The sequence below is a fragment of the Pagrus pagrus genome, assembly GCF_965226575.1.
Source record: "Pagrus pagrus genome assembly, chromosome: 21".
Lineage (NCBI taxonomy): Eukaryota > Metazoa > Chordata > Actinopteri > Spariformes > Sparidae > Pagrus > Pagrus pagrus.
In genome coordinates this window covers 21,058,278-21,071,665 of record NC_140208.1, presented here as the reverse complement: position 1 = coordinate 21,071,665, position 13,388 = coordinate 21,058,278, and the positions used below count along the sequence as shown (strand labels likewise).

General features: G+C 39.1%; 1 protein-coding gene across 1 annotated transcript in view; it reads left to right on the top strand.

Moving 5' to 3' along the window:
* mtr (5-methyltetrahydrofolate-homocysteine methyltransferase) overlaps positions 1–13,388 on the top strand; it is a 32,456-nt gene that overhangs the window by 2,215 nt on the left and 16,853 nt on the right. The window contains exons 2-14 of the mRNA XM_084341925.1: positions 127–338; positions 598–687; positions 3,282–3,351; positions 3,477–3,569; positions 4,979–5,085; positions 7,675–7,734; positions 8,050–8,144; positions 8,304–8,404; positions 10,409–10,470; positions 11,180–11,247; positions 11,344–11,423; positions 11,806–11,918; positions 12,055–12,195. Coding sequence (XP_084198051.1) covers positions 127–338; positions 598–687; positions 3,282–3,351; positions 3,477–3,569; positions 4,979–5,085; positions 7,675–7,734; positions 8,050–8,144; positions 8,304–8,404; positions 10,409–10,470; positions 11,180–11,247; positions 11,344–11,423; positions 11,806–11,918; positions 12,055–12,195 — 1,292 coding nt within the window. The remainder of the gene's footprint in view (positions 1–126; positions 339–597; positions 688–3,281; positions 3,352–3,476; positions 3,570–4,978; positions 5,086–7,674; positions 7,735–8,049; positions 8,145–8,303; positions 8,405–10,408; positions 10,471–11,179; positions 11,248–11,343; positions 11,424–11,805; positions 11,919–12,054; positions 12,196–13,388) is intronic.

Sequence of the window (13,388 nt, the reverse complement as noted above, 5' to 3'; positions counted from 1 at the left end):
TATCCTGTTGCATATCATCACTTAGTTATTTGCACTTCAAATGTTTTCCAGCCGCTTGCATTTTTCTTTTCTTTTGCTAACTACCCATCCCAGATACATTATGAGTCCCATTTATTTTCTTTCCAGGTTGCAGATGTCCATTAGAGTCTGAGCTGCAAGCAGTGCTGCAGCAAAGGATCATGGTCCTGGACGGTGGTATGGGAACTATGATCCAGCAGCATAACCTTGAAGAGAAAGACTTCAGGGGGGACGAGTTTAAAGAGCATCCTCTTCCACTGAAGGGCAACAACGACCTTCTCAGTATCACACAGCCCGATATCATTTACAAAATACACAAGGTATTTCATCCAGAGCCATCTGTTCACCCACACAGCTTTGGTTTACTCACCGTGTTGTCATTGTGAGGTATCTGTCCTTGAGATTTCTTCCGCCACCCCAATACAAATGAAGTGGATGGAATTTTGTCTGTGTTGCCCAAAGCAATGCAGAATAAGACTTGACATCTCAAAGTTGTCACTGTGAAATACTATCTACTGAGAGAATAGTCCCAATGCAAACTGTGCACAGTGTCTAACCTTTGCCCTCCTCTGTCTGAAGGAGTACCTGCTGGCTGGTGCTGACATCATAGAGACCAACACATTCAGCGGCACTTCCACCGCCCAGGCCGACTATGGACTGGAGCACATGGTATGATGCGTGACCCTGCTAGACCACTGTGGACCACTCATGCACTTAAGTTGTAGTAGAGATAAAGGTCAAGTACACAGACTGACTGGTGTTAACTAATTGACCACTGATGAAGGCACTTCCTTGAACTGTACCAACCCACATTTCCACATGCAGCTGTTCACTCTTCCGTTATCTCCACCTAAACCACGATACATCCCTGTACCCAGCAGGCGTGGCTGAGACAGAGACCCACTTCTCTTAACAAACATAATTCCTTTTTTGATGAACAGACAAGACATCTATTTGTCTATTTTTCACTATTTTGCAGTTGCTTTGGCTCCATTTTCACAACATAGTGTAAATTTGAATGCAACACCTACTATATCAATTTGGCCTAAAAACAAGTCGGCACACAAAATCAGAACATCTGTATCAAATCAGGTAAAAGATCACACAGCAATGTATTACATAGTTTGACAACATGGTATACAAGATGTTTTATTGCTGAATTTTTCATCATTCTGAGGAACTGGAGGTAAAATGGTCCTTTTTAAATAATTCTCATCAAAACAAAGTACAGTGGTCATTTATGGAGCTAGAACAGTTAAGTCGATTTTGACATTAAGGAATTAACTTGTCATCTTCTGGATGGGATGGCTTGTGGAGGAACTCAATTAATACAAGCAAATGCGTAAGATATAGAGTAATACAAATGAAGATAATGCATAGGGCATATCTAACTCCGGTCAGACTAAAAAAGATGGACCAGAGCCTATCGGCTCAATGTTGGCATGGATGTGGAGAAGAGGGAACGCTCCTCCATATGCTATGGCACTGCCCAGTCATTGAGTCCCTATGGAGAGAGGTGGCACATTTCCTGTCAGGGATCCTGAAAGTTGACTTTCAGCTTTCCCCTAAAACATGCCTGCTCGGGGCCCGTGTCCAGAATATCCAAAGTAATAAACACCAAAGAGTGGTTGCTCTGGCGTGCCTCTCAACAAAGCGTATGATTTTAATGAACTGGGAGGTGAGGAAACCCTCCTGCTTCTCCAGAGATAGATGGCTGGAGGAATTCCTTTTTCTCTTAAGCATGGAAAGAGCCACCTCCATCCTTAGGGAGTTAGATGAGGATACAAGCGAGCTCTGGGTCAGCATAAGATCCTTCCTTGGTGTACAAGCACACAGATACTTTTTTCCTGTTTAATTTTTTCTGTGCGGTATGCAGAAGGTTACTTCATTCTGTATGCCAATTACTTGCGTATGCACTGTGGCTGTTGTTCTTTTTTGTTGGTTTGGTTTTTTTTATTTTGTTGGTTTGTTTTGTTTTTGTTTGTGATGCTTTTGTTGTTGTCACGTGTTATTGTTGCGTGTGTGTTTATTGTTTGTCTTTATCATTTGTGAAAATAAAAAAAATATGAAAGGAAAAAAATAAATAAATTTGACATTGAAAATAGAATTTGGCCTTGAAAAAAGAAATAACCCAAACTAAATAAGGAACCATTGGCATTAAAACATTGAAACACATTTATTTTTAAAAAGTTCCATTAAAATGTTGTGGCGGTACTGGCAGTAAAATGCTTACAGGCCAGCCCAACCTACATAAGAATATAAACAAAAAACATGTAAATCTAAGGGGAATGATGTTCCCAGTGAGTCAGGAACAGATTCAGAATGAGGGTGAGAGCCAGCTGTGTGTCATTCCCCACCTCTTTTAAGCCTTCACAAAAGGGCGTCATCACACCATGATTGGCTGGGAGGGGAAATGCCCCAAGCTGCTTCCACTCCTCAATCAGGAGTCAGTCTCCCCACGCTGCACACAGGTGATCTGAATCCCCTGCACTTAGTCTTGAGGGATTTTGGAAAATCAGCCCAATACAAAGAGAGACCCACCTAACATTAGCTATTAATGCTAACATTAGCTCGCATTAGCTATAATTGCTGATGTTAGCTAACGTTATAGCAGTATACTTGCGGTTTTAGAATTTCAGGCGCAATCATGGAAGGTGTGTGTTACCTTAGGGTTCCAATAAAACCTTGTTTTTTTTAATACAGATATTTCATTGCCATTGGTTCTTCTTTCAGTTCAGTTTCCAGTGACAAAATGTATTGTCACTGTCCTAGCCCCATAGACGTTGCCATACATGGTGTAATGACATTCAGGAGAGTGCATATCTCAGCCAAGACCCAACATTCTCCTTCTAATTTAATCAATTCTGATCCAATATCCAATAAAACAAGTTTAAATCCGCTAGATCTGGGTTTTTTATTAGGAACCCTGGATCTGTCCCTTTATCTGGATCTGCAGCAGAAGTTAATGGGCCTATTCTGGGCTGGGACCCATCCTCCATCCAAGTTTAATGGAAATTGGTTCAGTAGTTTTTGTGTAATCCTGCTGACAAACCAACCAACCAGCATACAAACAAACAAACGGACGCGCTGAAAACATAAACTCTTTGGTGGAGCTAATTAAATTATTGGTAGAGGTTTTTATTGCATTTTGTTGTTTGAGATAAGGCCATTTCCAGGTGATTATAATCATAAAAAGATAATAAGGCAGGTTGTCACCAGCTCATTCTTTATAATGCACACGTGTTGTTGTGTCTGTTGTACAGGCTTATCGCCTCAACAAGGCATCTGCAGAGTTGGCGAGGAGGGCAGCCGATGATGTCACCAAGCAAACTGGTAAGATGAATTGTTAGTGTGACAGCAGCACATTGCTGTCCAGTAGATAAATATCCACTCACTGATTCTTAGGGATTTCCTTATGTGTGCAACCTCAGCTGTAATCTTTGTGTGTGTCTCATCAGGATGTAAACGCTATGTGGCTGGAGCAGTGGGTCCCACCAATAAAACCCTGTCTGTATCTCCATCTGTGGAGAGACCTGACTTCAGGAATATCAGTAAGATGACTCAACAGTTTCTTTTGTCTCTGTGCATTGTTGGACACAGTAAAGTAACTGATTGATTTAGGAGGGCAAGAGTTGGACAGGGACCCTGGAGATTATTGACAGGAACCGCTTCAGGAGCCACAGAGTTTTGAGCGGCCGACCTACAAAGAGAGAGAAACACACATGATAGATAAGATTTACTGTTGATTATAACATTTAACTTTGACCCACTAAGTGGTATTAAGTATGTTATTGGCAGTGTTTAAATATCATAGTAACTGTCTGAATGGTGGTTAGTGTTGTTAGTTGTTTACATTACATTTTGACCGTCCTGGTGACTGAATCTCTGTTGTCATGTCTCAAGTAGTTACATAGCGTAGCTTTGCTGTTTCAAATATTGTGTTTTCATACATTAGAGGAGCAGAATCTCTGTCCAGCTGACTACATTTACTTCCGTTTCAATGTATCAACATTTGGGTAAGCAGATATGAGACCAAATTTGAACTAAACAAAGATGAAGTGGCAGAATATTAGAAATACCTGTCAGTATAATACAGTCCAGTACAACAAAAACACCACCTACAACTGCAGTAACAACGATACAGGTGAAAAAAAGCAATATTCCAGCGCACACCAGGATGTGACTGACACTGTTTTTTAATTACAGTAACAGTTACATTAAAAACAAGAAGGAGCGAACTACACGTTTCTCTTGTAGCTTCATGCTTAATTAAAAAAAAAAATGGATCTACTGTGGTTTGCCCTGCATTGACTACACCAAGAAGAGAAGCACTGCTGTTCATGGGGTATCTTCTGTTTTAAAGATATAGTTGAGTTACCTCTCTGACATGATGCATAGTGTGCAGAGACTCTGCATGCTCAAAGCTGGTGCAACTCTGTCTCTTTTCTGGCAGGCTCACAGAAGGGAAAGAGCAAAATAAAAATCAGAGAGGAAAATAAAGCATTCTCATCAACTCTGGTATGAATAATTCAGGAAGACGCCGTAGTAACGCTGCATTAACACAGACTTTTTATCTCTCCTCTCTGGCAGCGAACACAATACACAGACGGTCAGTAGCGTGACAATTATGTTGCAATCTGAATTTATTCAGAAACTTTGAAGGGTGACTAATGCATCCAGAACAGCATGCGCTTTTCTTTGGCTACTGCAACATGCTGGTACTTGTCCAAAACACTCACTCCCTCAATACCACATGTATTCTCAGTTGGAGCAGCAGACATTTTGATGTGACAGTAGAAAAAGCACAGTTGTTACTAATACACTTGATGATGGCTGAAATCCATTTAGCTCCTTCATCGTTTGAAAAATGCCCCCAACATACAAACGAGTATCATTGCAATGTAATGTACAGTATGTAATTACATTCACGGAAATATGTGTGCGTGTGTGTCTCCCTCAGCATTTGACGCACTTGTTGAAGCCTACACGGAGCAGGTCAGAGGTCTGTTGGATGGAGGTGCAGACATCCTTCTGGTGGAAACCATCTTTGACACTGCCAACGCTAAGGTAGCGCTCTCTTGATTGGCTTACACATGTTGAATAATTAATGTCATTCCTTTTGTGTGGTTTTGTATGAAAGCAGTAATTACAGAAGAGCGAGTTGAGAGAATGAGGTTTAAATATCTCAGGCTAACTGGGAATACTGTAACAGATGTCATCTAATTTTGTTATACAGTGCCTATAAAAAGTACTCACCCTATCTTTTATTGCTGTTTATAAAGGGAGTCATGGTCAATATAACTTGGCAAAACCTCTTTAATGTTAAAGTGAAAACAGATTTCTACAAAGTAATGTCAGTTAATTGAAAAATAAATAATGTAAAATAAGTGACTATGTAAGTAAATCAGTATTTAGTAGATGCACCTTTGGCCTCAATCACAGCACAGAGTTTGTGGATAGGTCTCATTCAGTCCTGCACATCTGGATGCTGCAATTTTACTCCATTCTTCTTTGTAAAACTGCTCCAGCTCTGTCAGGTTGGACAGGGATCAGGCGTGAACAGCCCTTTTCAAGCCCAGCCACAAATTCTCTATTGGACTGAGGTCTGGGTTTTGACTCAGCCACTCCAGAACATTCACCTTGTCGTCTTTAAGCCATTTCTGTGTGGCTTTGGCTGTTTGCTTCGGGTCATTGTCTTGCTGGAAAATAAATCTTCTCCCAAGTCGTGGTTCTCTTGCAGACTGAATCAGGTTGTCCTCCAGGAGTTCACTATATTTTGCCGCTTTCATTTTCCCCTCTACCTTTACAAGCCTTCCAGGGCCTGCTGCAGAGAAGCACCCCCACAGCATGATGCTGCCACCACCATGCTTCATGCTGGGGATGGTGTGTTTGTGGTGATGTCTAGTGATTGGTGTCTGCCAAACATAGCGTCTAGTCTGATGGCCTAAAAGCTTCATTTTGGTCTCATCAGACCAAAGAACCGTCTTCCAGTTGACCTTGGAGTCTCCCACGTGCCTTTGGGTGAACTGTCGTGGAGATTTTATGAGCTTTCTTTAACAGTCCTTCTCTTGTCCACTCTCCCATAAAGCTTTGACCGATGAAGAACCCGGGCAACAGTTGTTGTATGCAGAGTCTCTCCCATCTCAGCTGCTGAAGCTTTTAACTCCTTCAGAGTAGTCATAGGTGTCTTGGTGGCCTCCCTCGATAGTCTCCTTCTTGTACGCATGTACAATATTGCTTCCATTTCTTAATGATGGATTTAACTGAACTCTGGGGGATGTTCAGTGACTTCAGTGAATGTTTTTGTATCCATCCCCTGACTTATACTTTTCAATAACCTTTTCACAGAGGTGCTTGGAGTGTTCTTTTGTCTTCATGGTGTAGTTGTATCCAGGAATACTGATTAACAGTGAGTGGACCTTCAGACACATGTGTTTTAAACTACAATCACTGGAGACACCTTCACTGCACTTCATTTCACTCATTGTGAGACTAGTAGCACCAGTTGGCTGGTCCTCTGTTGAATTAATTCACTCACTTTAAAAAGGGTGGATATTTATGCAATCATTTACTTTATATTTTATATATTTAATTAATTGACATTACTTTGTAGAAATCTGTTTTTTTAGTTTGAGGTTTTTTTTTGTAATTTTTTGTCAAAACAGCAAATTATGTTGACCATGATTCCATTTAAAAAAGCAATAACACTGGAAAACGTCCAAGGGGGTGAATACTTGTTATAGGCACTGTATATATTTTTTGACTTATTAATTTGCGACAACAAAAAAGACTTTTACTTTGATTCATTTAGACGTGACTTAGTGTAAAAGTAAAATTAACTACAATAAATGGTGAATTCCTAAAGTCACTGAAGCTTAGATGGCATTTACAATCTGGTACTCTGCTAAGTTTCTTGGCTTGTTAGTTACCATTTTAGCAGAACTGGTTTAGTGGTTTGTGTCAAGATTGGGTTTGGCTGCTGCTTTAGGGATAACAAACTATATTACCTGGATAATAACTTATCACAACTGATATATTTCAACTTCAGGAAACAGCTACATGGGAAAAGTGAATGTGGCTTTATCTAAGGCTAGCCTTGGCTATCACACCCGCACCCACAACCGCTTAGTCAGTCTTTAACTGTGTAGTTGACTGGCATTTAGCTGTTTTATTGTAACTGCACATTTAATATGTTTTTTGGCATTAAATGTATATGGCAAAATAAGTGTCAACAAGTCCTTCAAGCTAAATCATTTTTTTATAGATCATACATCTGGCTCGAGGAGCCTTACAATCTGTACAACATATGACACCTTTTATCATGTGTTTTGACTAAATATATATAGTTATTGCATTTTTGCTTTGTGTATAGCAAAAAACAAACTCTTAGGTGTAAAAGTATTCTCTAAAGTATGACCAGGCCTAATGAACTCCTTTTTAAGAAGGGCCAAATTTGAAAAAAAGTTTTTTAAAAAAATGCATGTTTTATTTTTTTCTCTGGTTAATTAGTTTTAAGAATTGAAAAAATATACAAAAATACAAGAGAGAAACAACGCACCTTTTTATTCTAAACTGAAAGCTGCTGTTAAAAGATGATGTAACCTGAGGTTCTATGTAATGTGACTGATGTCTCTATCTGTCTGTTTCCTTCCACAGGCTGCCTTATTTGCCATCGACCTGCTGTTTGAAAAGAGCTATGAAAGAAAACCTATATTTGTACGTCTATCATATTTTATTTACAATCACTTTGCTGATTTCTGATAATTCCTACATGGGGTGGACATGAGCATACACAGTTAATGTAAAAATGCTGTAGTCTGTATGGGTCTAAAGTTTGCGTTTTATTATCAAACTCTATTTTCCTCAATTTCAATTTATCAACATGATATGGAAATATAAATTAATCGTGTTTATGACCAATTTCAAATAAAAGATGGACATCTTAACCAAGGATAAATACGTCCTTTAGTTGAGCTTAGTTGAAATGTATTTTAATGCGCTACTTGCTGTCTTGTCCCACTTTATGTATAGATCTCAGGTACCATTGTTGACCGGAGTGGACGAACTCTGTCCGGTCAGACAGGTGAAGCCTTTGTAGTGAGTGTATCACATAGTAAACCTCTATGGTGAGTAACTATACATCACTGATAAAGCTGCACTTGCTTTGACAAAACAGTGACACTAATGATAGAACTATGATAAAATAACATAACTTTGTGCTTCTACTACTCTCTCTCTCTCTCTCTCTGTGTCTCTCTCTGTCTGTGTGTGTGTGTGTGTTGCAGTATTGGTCTGAACTGTGCCTTGGGGGCAACAGAAATGAGGCCGTTCATTGAGGCCATTGGAAAAAGCACCACAGCTTTTGTTATCTGTTATCCCAATGCAGGTATCCCTCACTAAATCTAAAAAACTACATATCTTGAGTACAGCACAGTCCAGAAATTTGTGTTTGAAATGTCATTAAATCCAAATCTTACATTCAAATACCTTACATACATACAAACTTTTGGGCTCCTCTGCTAATATACACTATATTGGAATGACTGATTACAGCAGGTGAACAGAAGGTACAGGCTCTTAAGATCGCCAGACTCCATACCTTAACTTTTTCAGTGTTTTATTCCTCTCAAATTTATACTTTAGAAAAAAAAAAAAAAGCCTTTTATAATTGAGAATTTTAAATTTAATTTTGAATTTTAAGTGATGCTTTTTTCGGCTGGACCACAATAACAGAACCAGCCCTACAAACGCATATGAGCATGACTGAGTGACTGAGTGGGTGACAAAGCTACAGGATTGTGATCAGGTCTCACTTCCTCACTCTGTATGCAATTAAACATGTTCGTCACTGGTAGAAACTGATGTGACATCTTTTACACAGAGGATAAGATATCTTCATGAAATACGTTTGCCGAATTTACGGGAAGGTCCAAATATTAAAGAATGAATTGTAGACAGCGTTTCTCAAAGTTTATGAAGTTAACTGGACAACTCAGCGATTTTTTTAATTTTTTTTTTTTTAATTTTTTTTTTAAAGGGACTTTCAAAGTCAAAGAAGTAGACTTTATTGGCTACTGTTGTCTCTTTTTGTATGTTTAATGTAAATGATTAAGTGATCAGTTAAAACAGTGTATGCCAATATTCCAACAGCTGTTGTGTTGAGTTTCAGAGCAGTCAAAGCGTCCTCTGTATGGAAGACATTCTTAAATTCTTAAATTCATTTTAAATTAAATTTGTTCTCAGTTTCATCCGGGGAGATAATCAGTATATCTCAGCAATAGATTTGTTTTGGGCTACAGCTGTCATGATGAGAAAAATCAATAAAACAAGAAATCTGTGAATGCACTGACAAAGAAATATTATGCTGAGTATTTTATATCCAGGAATTCAAATGGTAAACTCTACCACTGACTACCCCAGTAACAAATTGGCCACATTTTTGGATCTTGACCAGACACGGTCCAGGCATATACTCGGTTTTGACCTAGTCTTGTTAATTGATGAAATGATAATTAAAATTGCCAATGACATTTGTGGCGGGAGTCATGTGGGGGGGGGTGGAGCCCAACAGCTGACCAATCAGGACTCCTGTTCCTTCGGGTGGGACTGAATTTCTTTTAATGGTATGGTTTATTAAGGTTTCACATAGGTGACACGTCTTTAAATTAAAGACAGTATCATCAGATTAAAGTGGAAATATAAGTAGATGGAAAAACGAAATGTAAAAAGCCTTTTTAAGTAATAATTTTTATAATTGCATTAAAAATGGTTTCACTGGCAGCCAGAAAAAGGAAATAAGGAATTTAGATTTATTTGTACATCATACGCATAATGGCTTTTAAATTGTTTTTAAATCAGTTTATTAATTATAATAACATTGTAGAAGGCTATAATAATTCCATTGACACACTTCAAACTTCATACAAATGTGCTATATATTTCTATATATTACAGTTTCAAATTTATAAAGATTAAAAAATAAAAGTGAATGGGGACATCGACCACCTGAGCACCCTTTCAGACATTTACATGTAATGCAATCAAATGATACCCAACTATCAACAGAAAAACTATAACCACAGAAATGACCAGAGTCTCACACAGGGAGCATTTATTGAGTGTTTAGTTTAGTTTTGGGTGAAGTTCAAGCCAGAAAGATAGGGCTGGCAATAGCAGCGCACTAGGAGCAACGCTGTATGGACAGTAGTTCAGTGAGGTGGAGGTAGACGGTGTCCTTTGGGCTTCAGTTCATGTTACCACACTGTCCAAATGGAGTGGTCTTTCTAAGCAGCTGGAGCACACACTGACCTGTGGCCTCATTTCCGTTGCGTCATGTTGATGATGTAATGATGTCGTGATGTTTGTCTGTGTCTGACCTTTATCCCGTTAGGTCTTCCCAACACATTTGGAGGGTATGATGAAACTCCACAAGTAACAGCCTCCAATTTAAAGGTTGTATTCTATTCTCTGATTTATCTTGAGGACTGATGTTTAAATGTTGAGATATACATCATGGTGCTGAAGAAGTCCATGTTGAGAAAATGGTTGATTTTAACAACATGACAAAAACTTTTAGCAAATATTTCACAAATTTTACAATATAGCTTACAATGTTAAGCCCTCCTAGAATTGGAGACTTTCTTCTACATTACTCTGAAAAACATGAAGCATTCAGCCAGGGGGCCTTTATGCATTTGGCAATAGCATTTCCGCTGCAGGAACTATCCCTTAGTGTCTCTGCTAGGTGTTCTGGGAAGGCTGCAAAGCAAATCAGGGCTGGATTCTCTCGTCATCTTGTGAATCCATCTGCCTCGACAGATAACCTGATCTGAGCAGCAGGACTGTTTACCATGCTCTCATGTGATATTCATCTTCTCATTGCATCACATCTCGTCAAAATGAAAGCTAATAAGCACATTTTCTCAGAATGTAGAACTTTTCTTATGATTGTAAACTCAGTCATGGACATCAGTATGATTTATTGTGTCTTTATTCCTTTCTCTGTGTGTTGGTTGTGTGGTTGCTTTTTAGCCTGAACACTCTCCAAAATAAGATATTGGTCTTAAGAGACTATCCAGGTTACATTTGAAAATAAAAAAATAGATAAATGTGTGCAAAGAAAGTCAAGCTGATTCTTGTTTGTTGGAACTTTTGTCTGCAGGAGTTTGCTATGGATGGATTAGTGAATATTGTGGGTGGCTGTTGTGGGACCACTCCAGGACACATCAGGTCATTGTCATGTTTCTGACAAGACAATTGTTTCTTTTCAAGTTTATGCAATTTTGAAAATGTTAAAATATTTTTTCCCTCCTTCTTTTCAAACAGAGCCATAGCTGAAGCAGTCAAACACTGCCAACCAAGAGTCCCTCCTGCTGATATTTATCAAGACAACCTGCTGCTGTCAGGTATTAAAACTTCCAGTATGTAATATGTATGTGTGACTCTCATGTTTAGGGAGACTTTCATGTCTGAATTTGTAAAATACTGGTTCTTCTAGTTAATAATGAATATGGATTAACGAAGGTGATCCAATGGCTTGAAGTACAGTAAATTCTCAGATAGTGAATTGTTTATTTATTTTATTCACAAAAAGAGCCAGGTCCTTATTTGAAACAGGCTGATATGAAAAACCATGTTTCAAACATAAAAGCCAGTTAAACCTAGTTCTAGATATGGGAGTTTGTTTTTATAAGTAGTCATTGGTGCTGAAAAGCTCCTGTCCTGCTACAGAAGAGCCCCTTCTCTCTGCTTATTCCTGTTTGTTCAACATGCTGGATGTCTTTCCAGGTTTGGAGCCGTTCAGGATCGGCCCTTACACCAACTTTGTTAACATCGGCGAGCGCTGCAATGTGGCTGGGTCACGCAAGTTTGCCAAGCTGATCATGGCAGGAAACTATGAGGTGAGACAGGTGTTAAATTATCGTCATTTTCATTAATATTCTTTTCTCATATTCAGAAATTGTGGTCAAATCATGAGCATAGGTGAAATTCTGTATTTGTATAACTGTTTATTTGTGCTTCTCTGTGGTTGTCCAGGAGGCTCTAAGTATTGCTAAGGCCCAGGTGGAGATGGGTGCCCAGGTCCTGGATATAAACATGGATGAGGGGATGCTGGAGGGGCCGTCAGCAATGGCCCGATTCTGTAACTTTGTTGGGTCTGAGCCAGACATCGCACGGGTAGGAGTTTTAAAAGCAGTGGAAATGAACACATCGCATTTCTCAATAAGATTTTTTGGCCATGTTACCATGTTATTTGCGTAGATTACATTACAGAAATTGACACCCAATTTGTGTAGTGACGGTAATGTCAGCTGATCCAGACAGAAATATCAGACATTTTTGGATGGATTGTCATAAGATTCATTACATGTATTCATGTCCCATTCAGAGTGATGTCACTGACTTTTCCTCTAGCGCCAGCATCAGGTTAAAATCTTGGTTTGTCCAATATTTTGGTTTATGATAAAATACCTGCAAACTAATGACATCCCCTTCAGCCTCAGCTTGTGTTTGGTGCTAATTAGCTAATGTTAGCATGCAAACATGCTAAACTCAATTGGTGAACATCATAAACGTCATACCTGCTAAACATCAGCATGTTATTACTGTCATTGTGAGAATGTTAGCATTTAGCTCAAACACCAGTGTGCCTACGTACAGCCTCATAGAGCTGTTAGCATGGTTGTAGACTCTTGTCTTATCTTGTCTTTTGTTTGTGCATCGCTTTGCATCAGGAGCTTGTGTGACCCTGTGCGGTGTGTGACCCTGTGTGGTGTGTCTGTGTCTGTGTCTGTGACCCTGTGTGGTGTGTGTCCCTGTGTGGTGTGTCTGTGTCTGTGACCCTGTGTGGTGTGTGTCCCTGTGACCCTGTGTGGTGTGTGTCCCTGTGACCCTGTGTGCATGTGTGTGGTGCTAGTAAGGGAATACAGACTTGTTGCCATTTCCAAATTTGATATTATGTACCCGCTTCAACTTGTTTACAACATCTACTATCAGCCACTGAGCAAACATATCCAACACATTCTAATTGTAATATTTTAATTCAGAAGTCCTCAGTGATCACCTGAATCCCATCCTGTCTTCATTTACTATCAGCTTTATTGAATACCATGTTTTGGTCCTTAAACCTTCACTGGTTAGGTTATTGTTCCAATGTTGGATCACCAAAACATGGTATCAGATGCTAGTTTTTTAGAAACCTGATTTTTTTTTTTTTTTTAAAGTTGCGACAATGTGTAAAACATCAAGAAAACAGAATGTGAGCATTTGGCTGAGTCGCTCACAAACAAGCACACTGCCTTGGCTACAATCAGTTTTATTGATTACCCTGTTGTGGTCATCCAACCTCAGAACAGTAGCCTACATTATCA